The sequence below is a fragment of the Lichenostomus cassidix genome, chromosome 5 (assembly GCF_008360975.1).
Source record: "Lichenostomus cassidix isolate B80296 chromosome 5, HeHo_3.0, whole genome shotgun sequence".
Taxonomy (NCBI): domain Eukaryota; kingdom Metazoa; phylum Chordata; class Aves; order Passeriformes; family Meliphagidae; genus Lichenostomus; species Lichenostomus cassidix.
Genome location: NC_139486.1, coordinates 31425016 through 31441489, shown reverse-complemented (window position 1 = coordinate 31441489; position 16474 = coordinate 31425016). Strand labels below are relative to the sequence as shown.

The window sequence follows — 16474 nt, the reverse complement described above, 5'->3', positions numbered from 1 at the left end:
GGGAAGAAATTGGGAGAAGTGCTACAACATAAATAAGAATGGAAATATAATAATGCATGATACCTACTTAATGGAGAACAGCAGTTGGCCCAAAGAAAGGTAAGCTGAACATCTGATGTTTCTGTTGTTGTAGGATATTCTAAGTACTGACAAAGATGAGGTGTTTCAAATTTTTCATATAGTGCTACCAGAATTGAACAGGAAGAAATATAGGGTTTAGCTGCTGTGGCTTCCTAAGGGTAATAAATACTGTTTTAGAAAGTCTTAATGGAAGCTCTGACTTTTAATACACTTTTAGTTTTGTTTTTTTAAAGGGCTGCGTGCTCAACAATTCTTGAGTGCTTGGACACGTGTGCTTAACATGCTAGGACTGATTGCACTCAGAGTGAAGAGCGGTTGAGTAATTGAAGCAGGATGCAAGAGGTCACTGTTGCACTTTCTCCATTGTGTACTTCAGCCTTGGATTAGTCCAAACCACTCTGGGCTCCGGGGAAGTGCAGAAGGATGACCCCAGGGGAAATTACTTGTTCAGAACAATGTTTACTCCATTTAAACACCTTCATTCCTGAACCACGTGCATCAACGTGTTCTCATCTGTAAGAAAAGTCAAACAAAAAGCCCACTTTCTTGTATTTTCTCAATACCATACTGTCCCAACCCTGGGATGTATGTAAAATTACTGTTCTAAAGAATTCTTCTGCTGTGTCATAGTGTAGATTGTGGTCATTTGTGATATGCACTTTGCTTTCCTTTACAAGAAGAGTGCAGTCACAGGCTCTCAATGCATTGCTCTGCAGAAGAAGACCACAAACTGTGCAAGTTCCTTCTGCAGGGGAGCGTGGCCCTTTCACTGTCGAGTGCCTTTGCGTTTAGGCAGAATATTGTGCCTTTTTTTTTTTTTTTTTCCTTCTGATATGCAAAATATTCTGAAGGCTTCCTGGTTTTCCTGGTTCAGCTGGGTTTTGGCACTCTTTTCCCACTTTGAAAATTTCAATGAAATGTACAAATGGTGATGCATATACTACTATCTGAAACAGAGGCACAGCAGATAGATGTTACACCTCCTGTGGTATCCTGTGTTAGAATACTGAGCAATAACATGTAGATGTAGTTCAATACTATTTAAAGACCTAAGTTTTTCTCCTTATGTAAGTAATACTTTTTAAAAGGTTATATTTGAGTTGGCTTTTAGAATTTGTTTCAGCTTGTATCTTTTGTTATTTGACGATGTGGCAAGGACGAAGTTACGGTATTTCATTACACATAGGACAGGTGTTTGCTCTGTACTGAGGAAGACTAATTCTCAGTAAGGTGTAGTGACAATGTTAGTAGCATATGGTGTAGCTGAATAGGTAGCTAAGAGGGAGGTAATTAAGGTGCATGTTTCTGTGTTTCTGAGCTTGTTACTTGGTAGCTGTCTCATGTGAGATGGTAGAAACAAACTGTCTTCTGAAGTTTCACTGATCAGAGTTTTTGAATGTGCCTGACAATTTTAATGCATCTTTAAGTTGATTGAATGTTGACTATTCAATTGTGATTATTTGCAGTTTTATCTCGTAGCTTGGTGGTGCATCATGTAAGATTTTCCATTAAATATTTATTGGAAATGGAAGCAGGTTTGTGTTTGAAGTTTACTTGTTTTAACAGTAAGCCTCAGGATAGTACTTGGGGTGCCAGGCTGCACAACTGCTGTAAACGCCCCTGAGAATTTGTGGTTTATTTCTTGAAGTTAACTGTTTTACTTCTAAGAAGTGAAATTTCCTTGAGGTGCACTGTATAGCATAGCTAATAACAGAATGTGAAAAAGAAATTAGCCTGGTTTAAGAGAAAACATTTTTATCCATATTAGTTTACTGGAAGCTTGTTGAACTAAGAAAGTGGTACTCTCAGGTTTTTTATGTTTACAGCTGAAAGGGCTGAATTCTTCAAACAGGTCTATAATAATTAATTATCTATAATAGCATAGTTGCTTGAGATGATTCTGGCCTTTTCTTAAAAATAAAGTACAAAACTGATCTATCTTGGTAGCATTATTCTTGCTTTGACTTGTGAATCATATCAGCTCCAAGTTACTTTGGACACTGAATTTCACTAGGTTGGTGCATTATAGCAAATCATTCATTTCACAGGATAAGAAAAGAGAAAAAATAAGTTTCTTTTTATCTGGTGTAAGTGGATTTGGCCTTTTTTTGTGTGGAAATTGTAGTTCTGCCCTGGTTTCCAGTGATGTAGTTGTCACTTCATCCACTTGCTCACACAACCGTTTACCTACAACAACCATTTTAGTGTATTTACCTGATGAATACAAAGAAGAAAATTTACCTAAAAATTGCACAGAACCAGTGAGAATGCACAGAATATTTTCCTTCTTGTCAGCTGTTTGACACCTGGGAGTGTGTTTGTGTAATTGTGACAGATTTAATCTCTTGCCTGTTGAGTGCTCCTTCCTCCAGGAAGCAAATCTTTCTGTTTGTGAAGCAACGGTCTTTCCACCTAAACCCCAAGCTCTGGGAGAGCTGCATATATAGAGAATTCAAGACAAGGGAGAGTTTTCCAGAGCTATTCAGTACTTGCGGCAAATGTCTAATTTGCTTGTATCTTAAGTTGACTCCTCAATGAGTTCTCCTTTTGACCTTAGGACTTTTTAAGAGGTTAAGATTAGTAGATTGACTGCTAGCAGTCTATTTAACTTCTTCATGTCTATTTCCATAAAATAGCTTTCATGAAGGAAATTTATTTGATTATTTATTCCATATTACTTGATTTAAGGCTCTGTAGTTAGTTGTAAAGGAAATTCGTACATAAATCATCATTTTCAAAATGTTTTTCTGCAGAATTTATCTATTCCTATTCTGCTCTACAAATGTCTTTTTTTTTCAGTTACCATCTTTATCACTGCAGCACTTAGACGAGATACTTGGTTTCAACTCTTAGCTCCACTCCCTATCCATTGCTCTCAGTTTTATGAAGGGAGCTATTGATTATGAATTTTCAGAATAGGAGGGAAAGTAGTGGAATTTGCATCAGGTGTCACTGCTTCACCCCTGTAAGAGCTGATGCTTCACTAGGTGCATTTAGTTACACTATTGATGAATTACATGCAGTTCACAAAAAGAGAGTTCCACTGAAAATGTTGGTGGGGATCCAGGTGGATTTGTCTCTCTTGGTTTTATTTCTGTGGTTGGAGTTTTTTGTATGAATGTTTGTTTAAATACAGAACAAAATGCTATTAAGTTGCAATGGCTTAGCTGTCTATTTAAATGTCACAGGTAGAGGAGGATGATGATACTGAATCACGACATGAAGAAGAGAAGGAAGAAGTGAAATGCTATTCAAGAAGAAAGGTATTTTCCAACTGGAGCCGCTATGAGGATACAGAAAAAGAGGGACAGAGTGAATGTGGAGAGTCACAGAGAGGAACAGACTTCAGTGTTTTGCTTAGCTCAGCAGGTAAGCATTTTCCAATCTGTAGGGTTTTTTAGTTTTGCATTTTGAGACGTGGCTGCTTTTCTGGCTGTTGTCCTTTGATGATGAAACGGCACCCTAGAATAACATTCCTATTTGCCTCAGCAAGCCTGCCATTTATGTATTAAGTGCTGAAAGTCTCCATGGGTGCAGCCTCATAGCATACAGGCTGCACTAATCTGGGATAGCTGGAGAGTAAAAGAGGGCTGCTGGCTGCTGCATTTAGAGCCCCCTTGTGAAAAGACAGGTCTGAATGTGCGCAGCATCCAGTAACAGCTTATTCTTGCTGACAATGAACTTTTTGCTGATCTTGGTCATTGGGTTGCCTTCCAGGAAATAAAGAAAGTTGCTGGTATGACTAAACACAGCAAACAGCCAGGCAGCTGCTTGCTGTTGTTTATTTCAACAGAGATTTGTAGCGCTGTAGAGATGTGTGAATGGGTAGCAAGTGTTACTCTCCTTGAAAACAAAGATAAGTTGTTTTCCTCTGTTTAGAGGAGATAATAAAGGAGAAGGTGGAAGGACAAGTCTGTACTAGATCCTGGCCTTTTTTAGCCATACATGATTAGTACAGGGTGGTTACACTAAAAACAGTACAGTCTTGATGTACCATTGTGTTGGAATACCATTAAGTAAAAAGCTGCAAACAAGGTGTTATTTTTGTAGTATCTTGGAAATTCAGCAATCTCTCAGAGCTAAATAATTGGATTTTTCAGTCTCAGCTTGGTGGGGTAAGTTAGAAGTTAGCTACAGTAAAGAAACAAAGACCAGAGCTTCCTTTATTTGTGCAAGAACCAATTTCTGAAGTTCTGTTTCACATGAACATTGCAAAGTTAGGACTAAGCTGTCAGGTTTTAATCACAGGATCATGAAATGTGTATTGAATGTTGTGTTGCATGGCAAACAGTGCTGGAGTCAAGGCGCATAGTATGGACTTCACCAGAACTGTGTAGGTAACAGAGTCTGGGGAGCAATGTAGATATAGTAATTCAAAACTTTTTAAATCAAAAGACCTATCCTGAGCTGCCACATCTCCATTCTTCAGTTTTTTAATAACTTCAATATCTCTGCAGTTAGCCTTCAGAAAGTCTTTAAATAATGTTCTGAAGAATAGTACTTTTGAACTGAGGATATAACAAAATAGTATTTAGCTCTGCTAATTTGTATTTGTCATGAGTTATACTTCAACACAGTTATTACCTCCCCATTTATTTTACTCTTTAGATTCTCTTAATGCCTCAAATTAAAATATTGGGAAGTAGTATTCATATATTCATACTGTTTATTAATTCTAAATCTTTGATTTAGAGAGTGCTTTATATTAGTCTGTATTGTGACTGTTCTCTACAATTAAATAAGTCAATTAGAAACAGCAATGGAATAAACTACTTTCTTTTGGAGGAAGAAAAAAGTGCCATCTAAACAATAATGTAGATTTCTTGGAGTCACATGAAAAAGCAGCATGTGTTAGCAGGGTTCTTTGTTCTTTAGTTGCTTTGGCTGATGTGTGATAACTGAGAATATAGTCATATTTATTTGCAGTGGTCTGAGAAGAAGCTTGTGCATCTGCTTTATTTGATAATTGATGTTGTTAGTATATTGCTGTCTAGTGTTCTAAAGTTGCAAAATGAATCCAATTTAATTGCAACAAGCCGTTAGGGAGTAGAGGAGAGTGAATGGAGTTAAATTCCCATTTTTCATTAATGGAAAATTAAAAATTAAAAGCTTAGAAAATCTTAAAGTCTTGTGATTTACTTTTAAAACACAACAATGTAATTAGTACAGCCACTTAAGAACTCTGGAAAAACCTGATCTCCTTTGTAATGTTTAGGTTCCATAATATTGAATGCAGAGTCTTAAAGAGACTGTCATCCTTCTAGATAAAACTTGGATTTATTCCCAGAAAATATGCTGTTAATTGAATGAAATAGCATAGAAAAAGTCATTTGGGATAATGTAATAAAGACAGAATTAATACTAGTATTCAAAGTTAAATGGAGGCATTCCTGATATCCAAAGAATTAAAACATCTTGATACTTATTTGTTTAATATCATGTAGAAGTGCTTCTATATGTAATTCTTTACTTAAAATCAACCTAAAAATAGCAAAATGAGATATTCTCTGATACGGGTGTCATGTCAATAATTAGGAGGATTAGAGCTTTTAAATCTAATGCATAGACATTATTGTTCCTTGAATTAGGGAAGAAAGTAATGCATTGTTAAACTACATTTTTATCAGTAGCAGAGGAAGGGGGAAGTGCAAGTCTGAGGAGGAGAAAGAAGTTTGCAGATACTTGCAGAGAATGTAAAGTCTTTAGGGTATTTTATGTCTTTCAATAGCTTCTGAAGACAAACACTGGATTTTTAGGTTTTCACCTATAGTTCCAGCTTTCCCTGCCTCAAGCCAATCTCTAGTGCAGCACTGATTCTGTCTTTTCAATCAAATATTTAGGCCTGACTAGTTCCAGACTGTCTCTTGACTGCGTGTTGTTCCTCTGCTGTCAGCCCTTGCCTGCCTACTGATTCTTCTCACTCTTCCTTCTTTCTTTCTGTTGTTTTTTCTTCCTGTCTATGTTTCTGATTCCTGTTGGTTGGTCTTCTTTGTCTTTTGTTGCCAGCCAGCTCCCTTCCACGTTTATTTACTAAAATCCAACTCTTTCAGATTCTGTCAGAGACAGAATATCTGTCCTTCATTCTTTCTAGTCCTGGTGATCCCCAAGTCTTAGTTGTTCTGCTTGGCATTGCTCATTTGGTTTAATTCACTACCACATTTTGTTGTGTTTCTCCTAGTTTCTTTCCTTCTCTAGTCAATCCCAGTTTATTCTTTCAAGTTTCCAGTTCTGATCTCCACTACAAACTGGTTTTTCCATCTTCTCTCCACATTCTCTGTCAGTGTACCCTAAATCCTACTCAAGTTATCCAGCAATATAAAGCAACAGGCAATTGTTTCCAGCTATGTTAGGGATATCAGCATAGGTAAAGCTGCAGAAATAGGAAAAGCAACACTTTGTGTTGAGTGTTTTACCTAAAACCTTTTAAATGCAGACTTCTCCTACAGTGGAAAATCTGACTCTTCACTCAAAACTGGAAGTTAGAGGAAACTTGACTTAAGTTGCCTTGCATGCTGAGATAACCTGTAGAAGGCCGCTGAGGATGTTACTGTGGTGATTGGTTGTTAAGCTTCAGCAAATCTTGCAAAAATTAGGTACAAACTCTGATTTCTAGAAGCTTGTAGCCTGGCTAAGTCAGGTCAGATTTTTTGCAAAATGAGCAGAGTGTACAGAGTGTACCTCTTTCATACAAAATCATTGTGCAATCTGTCTTCAAGTTACTGATGCAGGGCTGTGAATTACATAAGTGGTTACAGTTTCTCAAGTGCTTTCACAGTAGAAAAATGTTCAAGCCATTCTCTAGGTACCTTTACAAGGTGGTGGTAAGAGGAGAATAAGGAAAAGCTACATGAAGCAGACACTAGACATGGAAAATTTCATATTGAATAGTTAAAAAAGGAGCTGCAAATAGTCTTAAGTAAGAACTGCCAGGTGGCTTTGATAACAACTGATGTCACTGGCCTGACAGAGCTTCTTAGTTAGGGCTTCATATATTTCTGTGTAAAATAAATGTCCTGGGTTCAGCTTAAGTTTTTAAATATGCTTCTTTCCCTTTTTTCTACCCTTTTGTAATTTATTTATTTGTAATTAGCTTGACTAAAGCAAACTTTTCTGTATTGCTTTTGATGTCTAGCTGATGTAAAATAGAAGTCCATTGTGAAGCCTTCAGGGTATATGTCTTGAATCAATTTAGTAAAAATGCTGTTGAAGCATAAAGAGCAAGAGAACTGGAAGTGATAGGATAACCTTACTTTGCTGGCAGAATCTTGCCATGTTTGAAGAGCTGCCCTCATTTTTTGACAGATGAGGGTTAAGTTACCTTCAGTAGACTTAACTTGTTCATCAGATTTTTGGCTGTGAATAAAATCTTTATGTTTAAAAAGTGTATTTTTAAAATGTCATTATAGGGCTGATCAAAATGTCTCCAGGTACTTGATCACTTTTCTTTAATGTGGTAAGCATTAGCAGTACAGCAGCCAAAAATTGCAAACCTACATGCCTCAATAACTATACGCGGATTGCAGGATATTGATGCTGGACTGATTTTTTCCTTTTTTCTTTTATCTATTTGTAACCTTCCCAGTACTTTTCCCTACCCTTTTCCCTGGCTAGAAAGACCAAACACATTCCAGAACTCCATGCCCTGGGGGGCACAAAGCCCCTATTCTGTCTTGGTTCTTCCTGGGAACCAAGGTTGAGAACAAGGTATTCCAGACACATTTTCATAAACAAGTGCAGCTAATACCAAGGGGCAGGGGCTCCAGAGAAGGGGTTTGACCTGGGGGGAATTGCATCACCACTTGTCCTCCTAATTGGTGCTTTTTATCAATTATGCTAATTTCCTAAAACCTATAAATTTGTATTCACCCCTGTGGGGGTGGGTTTTTGTGGACATGCTTCCGTAACTGCCCCTGGAGCTCCAATAAAGATCCATTTTTGTATTACCTCCTATACTAAAATTATCTTGAGTTTCATTTCTAGGCTGAAAAAGACAACAATATGATGATTATCACAATGAAAAAATATAAATTTGGACATTAATTTTTTCCCATTTGGCTTTTTAGGCTATGGCTGAATAATTCTAGTGCCTTAAAGGTTAAGATGGAGACATGCTGTGCAGTTAAAACAAAACTGGCAGAATGGTTTTGATATTGTAAGAATATGTATAATTTCTAATAATAATACATGTAATTTCTGTAGGTTCCTAGCAGTTAAATACAATAAAAATGTGGAATAAAAATCAAAAGAACAGTCACTGGAGCATAATAGTAATGAACAATAGGCATAAGAATTATGAGGTAACAGTTACATTCCCTTCCCTAAACCCTTGTTTGGTTTTTTTAACCACTTTTTTTTGGGTCTCTTTTAATTTTGATGTGTCTATTGCCATACATTGCTGCATTTTTGTCATTTGCATCGTCAATACATTCAGGAGAATCAGAAGTACCCAGAAGACTTTTGGCTGTCTTAGAAAACGTGAACAGATAAAATTTTGGAGCAAGGCTTGCACTAAAAGTAGGTTTAACTTTTCAGTCTTAAGTATATACTGACAAAGATTTGGGGGGAAAAAAAAAGGTTGAGTGAAGAGTAAATTAGTTTTCTTTTTTTAATGGTAATTCTGCTCAAGCAAAAAGAATGGCAATAGCAGAGCATGGTTCGAGTGCTAGAAAAGAATCCTTTGAGTTTTAAAATTGTAGAGAATAGTTGAAAATCAATTTTCTTTACAGAAATGCCTAACTCATTGGTGATTTGCTTGACAACTTAGCTACTTCTTATTTGTTCAGAAATTCAATGGCTGCAAAACTTCATGTTCTTGCTGTTGCCCAAGGGACATGAGCTCTGTGTAGAACATGGCAGTATTGGTTACTTATGACTTATCAACAGCTTTAAGATGCAGGTGGCAGGTTAATGGTCTTGAAAGATGATTACACTGTTGCACTAAGGATTGGTAACAGGTCACTTGAATATTCCTAGTTTATGCACTCCTGAGATAGGTATGGGATGTTCTTTACTTGTATCTTTCTTCATGTTCTCTGTTTTTCACCAACTTATTCCCTAAATGTTCTCTGAGTTTCCATGACATGCTCTCCTATCCTGCTTCTCCTTCTAGCCCATTTCAGCACATCAGAACTTGCATTTCCTTTTCAGTGGTCCTGTGGTAGATAACATTTCCCATCTGTGGAGGCTTTGCATCCAAATGGTCTCATTTCCACTAGCATATGTTTTATTTGCAACAGGGCAGTCTGCAACTTTGGACTTGTTAATAGACCTAGGAGATATTTCTGTCTTATGTACCTGTAGGTATCTGAAATCAACAAAAATGTAGTCTCTCCTGTACTCCTTTTCTTCTCCAAACAAACAGGAAAAAAACTTCCCACAATAAAGATTTGCAGTGAAATCACAGGATTTGGCATCAGTGGAAGCTGGTTCTCCATCTGCTCAGTGCTTCTTCCTGAACTGTTCATAGCATTACAGAAATTCATCTCTTTTTTTTCTAATCAGACAAGCCAAGCTGTCTTTTTTTTCTTATTTTTTGTCTGAACTAAAAATAAGGAGTGCCAGATTTTAAGTATTAATTACATTTTCTTGATAAATGTGTTTTCCCGTAATAGGTAGTCTCTGCTCATTATATATGCTTTAATATCTGTGCCTTTTCCTCTCCTAAGTTTTATCTAAAATATAACCAAAACTATGATTGAAGTGTAGAAATATAATGTGACTCCATGATTTGAATGCAAATAAATGTAGGATAACATGTCTTCATTTTAACATTCTGATATCTTAGAACTATGTGGCTATAAATGTGTCAGTGGTAGTACTGCAAAAGTACTGGTAAGTAATAAAAGAAAAATTTGAAAGGTTTCAGTGTTTCAGAGAAACTTGTTTATGATTTGGAATTGAATAGAGTAAGATTCACAGAGTAAAGGGGTTAAATTTTGTTCCTATTAAAATCAATGTGATGAGCTTTTCCCCATTCTTTTAATTTTTCACATCTTGAGTGCAGTCATTTATTTGTGAAGTTCCAGATTTCTGGACTTAAACTTTTCTGACCAATATCCTTCTCCAACACAGGGTCTTAATCTTTTGCTGCTGCTATATATTGATAGTATTTCTGCTGAATTGTGTTGAAGTATGTTTTGGTTATGAAATCACAAATCAGTAAGCTTAAATGTGGAAAAAATTGTCCTTATTCCTGTCTTGCTGTTGTCCTGTCCACTACTTGAATTTGTAGGCTTGAGAGCTAGATAAAAATGTCCGCTCATCTGATTCACTGTTTCTTTTGTTTAATAATGTCCTTTGCTTTTATGAGGCCCCTAAAACTGATCTGCCTGACCAGGTCTTGTCATGGTCATCTCTGTTTCTGCCACATCATCTCTGACATTTCTGCCACTGAAATTGCCTAACCAAAATTGAATTACTCGGAACTCAGATTGTACATTTCTTATTCCAGTATTCATTTTTAAAGTTCAGCGTGTTATTGTCACTGCATTTTTTTTCACTTTTTCTTACTTTTAGTACTTTTTATTTATTTTGTGCCATTCCCTACTTTGATTTTTTTTGAATTTTTTGATTTTTCTTGTTTCTGCATATTATTTTAATTGATTTTATTTTTTTTTCCTTTCAGTTTCCTTTTTACACTTTTGATTCTGAACCACTGTTAAATCACGTCAATTAGACAGTAAACTTTTTAGAGCAGAGACAATATTTTGCTTGCTGATAAAATACTGGTTCTTTTCCAATAATGACATTATTAGATATCACTTCTGTGGTAATACTAAAAGATGTTGATTGATTTGGAAGAGCTGTGTTTGTTTTAATTGTAATATTTTTGTTCCATCTCTCAGCAACTTATGTTAGAGAAAGAAATGAAATAGAAATGCTATGAAGTTCTGTAAAACTAGAATTTTTTGTTTATGGTAAAGATGATAAGACTATCAGATGTAGCAGATTGGTTTAATTGTAGAAACCAACTTTATTTGCTGTTCTATTTCTAATAAGTATACATTTATTCCTAATACCTGTTAACAAGCAAAATGACTGTGATAGGAATGTTTCCTTGTTTATTGATACATGCTCCAAAGAAGTGTTGTGATCAGACACCATGGGAACTACCATCAGAAGAGACAGAGAGACCTATTCTAGCAATAGTCTCAGAAATTTGTTTGCAAGGGGCAGTGCTGTTTCTAAGCGTTGGTTTTGGAGTGAAAGAAGGGCTGTGAAGTAGACAGTGTTCTAAATGGTATGGAGTGCCTGTTTGTTCCTTAATCTCATTTACAGCTCCTCCTTCTTATTCCATCTGTGGTCCTGAAATTTCTCCTCAAATCTGGTGCTGATGGCTTGGGCTCTCTTTATCCTGCTCTTCTTTTAATGCTTTTGGAGTCACATCTATTAATTTTGACATTTTTCTTTCCTTGGTCTCTTCCTATTGTTCAAGAATTCCTGGTTCCTACATCCAGCTTGTAGTCTAGGCTTTCTCTTGACCCTTCCCCTGCCTCACATTTTTGTACCTTGTCGGTTCCTCATCTGTTCTGTGTTCTCCTGCCTATTGTTCACTCTCAGCTTGTCACGGAAGTGGCATCTTTGGCATTTCTGGGTGTTGCATAGGAAGATGGCTCTTTTGAGCACTTAATTTTTTTTTTCTGAAAAAGCTTATTTTTTGTCTAGATTTGGGTAGTTTTGTTGAAGATTGCCAAAGGCATGTTTAGCCTTGCCAAAGTTAGTTTCAAAGAAAGAGTTGTATTAACTATCTATTTCAGCCTCAAGGGAATTCTTGTACCCCATTGCTGTCCTTTCTTGCAAACCAAACCCTTTGCTTGTGTAAAATGGTGAACTAAAATTGCTTTTAATAAAAATTATGTTTGGGGGTCAGAATAGGGTAAAGTAGGGAAGAATTATATTTTCCTTGATGCTGACTAATTTTCAACCTTTGCGGGAATGTGAATCAGATGACCTTCCTTTGACAGTATGCACTCATTGTCTCAGTTTATAAAGCGTGGTACTTCTGAATATGCTGCAGATAATTTGGATTGTGAAACTGATCATACACTCTTTACTCTTTTTTATACTGTTGACTGGAAACAGGCTGTGATAATGTGGGTTTCTTTGACTGAGTATGTGCATGTGCTTCAATATACAGAAAATGTGTCACTTAAAAGTGTGTGCCAGCTTGCTGGAAAATAAAAGGGGGCAAGGTAGAAGAACTATTTCAAGATGGGAATGCTTTAATACTGTGATATAATTCTGTTGATTTTTGTGTCATAAAGGCTAGAGGCCATAATTGCAGATATTTATAGCAATGAAATTTTCATTCAAGACACTTGGTAAACCTTCTGCTGGGAAAATGCTGGCAGAATGGAGGTTTTGGAAAGCCAAATGTTATAAATTGACAGTTCACTGGTAATAGGAGGTAATCTGAGTTAGATTTTCCTGAGTAAATAAAGTGCTGGGGGTGTAAGACTAATAGTTACAGAGAGCAAGTCTATACAATTTTACACTATTCAGGAAAAGATATTCTCTTTGCGGTGTTCACTGTCACTTTTCCAATGCCCAAGGAAGTATACCAAAGTGGTTATAATGGAAAACAGCACTTTTCCCCTGACTTCTTTATGATGGAGCCTTGTTAGTGTTGATTGGTTTTTTTTTTCTTCTAGTTGTACTTAAGGTTTCAAAAGTCATTCAAAGATAGAGTTCAGCATGACAGAATTTGAAATTGCCTAATATTTTGCTTCTGTCCTTGATAATAAATTATGATCAACTCCCCTCTTCTGAAGAAAAGAGTTTGGAAGACACTTCAGTGATATTATGGATTTGGCCCATCACCAGATACGGATCTAGTTGCCTGATTTGACTACTTGAATGGTGCAAAAGAGTTGGCAGGAACATGAAATGGAACAGCTGGTGAGAAGGGAAAGATTTTGCAGAATCAGTGAAATACTAGAATTGCTATTGATAATAGTAAGGGTGGTAACATGCATGTATATTGGGTTAAATTGGATTAAATCAAGATGCCTCCTTCTGATTCATCTTAATGTACATTTGCAGTTAGAATATTGACAAGTACATTTTATGATGCAAATAAGAGTCTACAGCCTCTCTTGCTTTAAATTTTCTGTTTTGTAACTCCACATGGTTCTGTCTGGTCTTTTTTTTACCTCTCTTCTGTTTTTAATTTCATAATGCCTTATTAATTTTTCACTTACTCTTGGTTTTATATATCCTCTTTCTGTCCCACAGACAACTTTATTTCTCTGAGTTCTATTTGAATATAAAAAAAAGAGGAGGAGGAAGAGAAAAAAGGAGTAGTAGAAATCTCCAGGAAGAATAATGCAGTCTGTTAGAGGAAAATTGCCTACAAGTATGGGATGACTAAATTAACTTCTAGCAATGTGATCTGAAAGCATCAGATCTCATACCTTTACCTTACAAGCACAGTTTAGATTGTCAAAGATAATTGGTCTTTATAAATATCTCTGTATAAAGTAACATTTAACTAGAGTCAAAGCATTTTAAAGTCTCTAAAGTGTTTGATTTGGTCATGTTATCTTTGTGTTTAAGAAAAAAACCCTAGTGATTATTTGTGTTTAGTGCCTATATTTCAGAATAGTTTATCTGTATCTGTTCATGTGAACTTTAATAATTTTCTTTTGTCTGTTCATTTATAAACAGAAGAGTCCTATAATAGTTCTTTTGGGGGTTTCTAATTGCAAATTTTCCTGCTTTTAAGTATTTTAACATACTACCATTTTCTACTGCTGCAGTGACTATAGGAACATGAAGAAGTGAACAGTAGAACCCATTTGGGAAGCAAAACTGGGATTATGAATTAAAGACCTGTTTTTACAAACTTGTTCAGAAGAGAAAAGTGTGTTTATGGTCTAAATTTTAGCAGGAATTAAAAAAAACTTAGGGGACTATTTTTTTTATTAAAAAAAAAAAGCTACAGAGGGATGTAATAATTTTACCTCACAATTGTAAATGTTTTATGGTGGTGACAGAGGCTATAGGCAATGTTTTATTATAAGTATCTAGAATAAAATAATATGAGCACTATTCCTGAAGTCTGTCACTCTCCCAGACTGGTTATAAATTGAAATTATTTCATTCAAAAGGACTATTGAAATAGTTTGTTCTGTTACAGAAATAACTTACTGAGCAAGCTATAATACATGATAAAAAGCTGCTGTAATGCATTTTTGAAAACTGAAGCATTGAACAACCTCACTGGCAGTGTAACCTCGTGACTAGAATTCATTTATTAGTGAAAAGAAAGCACAGCAGATTAATCCAGGGAGAATATAACATGGACAAGTTGTATTTTGGTGACAAGTGATAGTATACACCTACGATACGAGTCAGGAAGAGATGACGTCCACATAATGGCATTAGAGATAATTACTCTAATTTACATTACATTAGGTAAAAGAATTCTTGAACAGCCTATTAAGGAGAGTATGTATATGTGTTTAAGACACCTTAGGTGTTTTTCTAGAGTCTATTTTTCTGCGTCTAACAGCTGGGCATTGCTAAACTTAAAAATTATTCCATTTCTTCCTCTCCTGGCAACATGTTTTTAAAACATATATAATTTTAATTGTTAGATGAAATAATATTTTCTATTATTTGCTTTTAGATGTTACATAAAATACTACCAAGAAACATCAAGTATAATTCCTTCATTTTTTAACTAACAAAACACATGAAATAGCAAACATAATGAAAAAAAAAGAGTTTCAATAAAGTTTGGGGCAAATTTGAGGAAGGGAAACTTGCTGTTGTTACTTTCCCTTTCTGAAATTCCTTACTGACTTGAAAGATAGTGGTGAAGGTTGTCTCTAGTTTGTAATTGTGCATGTAAGTGTACATGAAAGGCTAACCCCAGAACAGCCAGTACAATTCATCGATTACAAAGCCACGGAAACCCTTTGTGATTGGGTGAACTTTTCTGAATAATATGAACAGTCATCAGAGCAAGTTGTGACTTGTTAGTGTTCGACTTAGGACACATCTCCTAGTACAGCTACTGTCAAAAGCTGTTGTCAGTCTTGCTTTAAACACATCTGCCTTCACCTCGACAGGGCTTCTGACACGTCTCCCGTAACATCCTCAGAGTTAAGCTCGGGAAACGCAGGCTGGATAAGGGAATGGAGAGGTGGATTGAGAACTGGCTGAATGGCAGAGCTCGGAGGGTTGTGATCAGTGGCACAGGGTCTAGTTAGAGGCCTGTAGCTGGTTCTGGGCTCAGTACTAGGTCTTTTTGAGCTTACTGATCAATGACCTGGATGGAGGGAGTACTACACTGGGAGGAGCGGCCAATACCCCACAGTGCTGTGCTGCTGGGAAGGCCAGTGGGATCCTGACCTGCATGAGGAAGAGCATGGCCAGCAGTTCAAGGGAGGTAATCCTGCTCCTCTGCTGAGCCCTGGTGAGGCCTGACCTGGAGTGCTGTGTCCAGTTCTGGGCTCCTCAGTAACAGAGAGACAGGAGTTCGGCGAAGGGCAACAAGAGAGCATGTGTTATGAGGAAAGCCTGAGGGAGTTGGGCCTCTTTAGCCTCAGGAACAGACAATTAAAAGGGGACCTCATCAGTGCATACAAACATCTGAAGGGCAGGTGACAAGAGGATGGCGCCAGACTCTTTTCAAGTGGTGTCCAGTGACAAGACAAGGGGCAACAGGGATAAACTGAAACACAGGAAGTTTCATCTGAATATGAGAAAAAACTATTTTGAGGGTGGCCGAGCACTGGAACAGATGCCCAGAGAGATTGTGGATTCTCCTTCTCTGGAGATACTCAAAATGTTCCTGAACCAATTCCTGTGCAACTTGCTTTAGGTGAATCTTGTTTAGCAGGGGGTTTGCACTAGATGATCTCCAGAGGTCCTTTCCTACCCCAAACATTCTATGATTTTGTGAATTTCAGTGATGGAGAATTGCCTAGAGCTCTTGGATTGATCTGATGTGTTGTTACATTCACTCTTAAAAGTGTGTATCTTATTTCTCTCCTAATTCCATATAGCTTGAGGATTGCAGAGAGTTGCAGAAAAAAACCCACAAAAATGACAGATTAAATTCAGAGCAGATGAAGATTAAGTGATGTACATTGTGTGTGTGTAAACAGTCCCCTGTACATTTATGGTCATCTGAGATGATTGTTATTCCTTCCTAGTTGAAAGCAAGTGAACCATAGAAATTGGGAAAAGAATAGAGAACAAAACAGAAAACACATCATGGTGTCACTGTATAAATCAGCAACACAGGCACATTGTGTAACTTTTTGCACTTCGGATCCCAGAAGCTCCACAAGGAAACAGTAGTATTGAAAAGATACAGCAAAGGCCAGCAGGACGACTAACAGTATGGAAGAATTTACATCTAAGGCATGGCTAAGGATGGTAT

General features: G+C 36.7%; 2 protein-coding genes across 4 annotated transcripts in view; one reads left to right on the top strand and one right to left on the bottom strand.

Moving 5' to 3' along the window:
* Positions 1–16474, top strand: part of AVEN (apoptosis and caspase activation inhibitor) — an 85974-nt gene that overhangs the window by 16294 nt on the left and 53206 nt on the right. The window contains exon 2 of the mRNA XM_085062063.1: positions 3270–3450. Within this exon, the coding sequence (XP_084918189.1) occupies positions 3270–3450 (181 nt within the window). The remainder of the gene's footprint in view (positions 1–3269; positions 3451–16474) is intronic.
* CHRM5 (cholinergic receptor muscarinic 5) overlaps positions 1–16474 on the bottom strand; it is a 52496-nt gene that overhangs the window by 30739 nt on the left and 5283 nt on the right. The window lies entirely within an intron of this gene.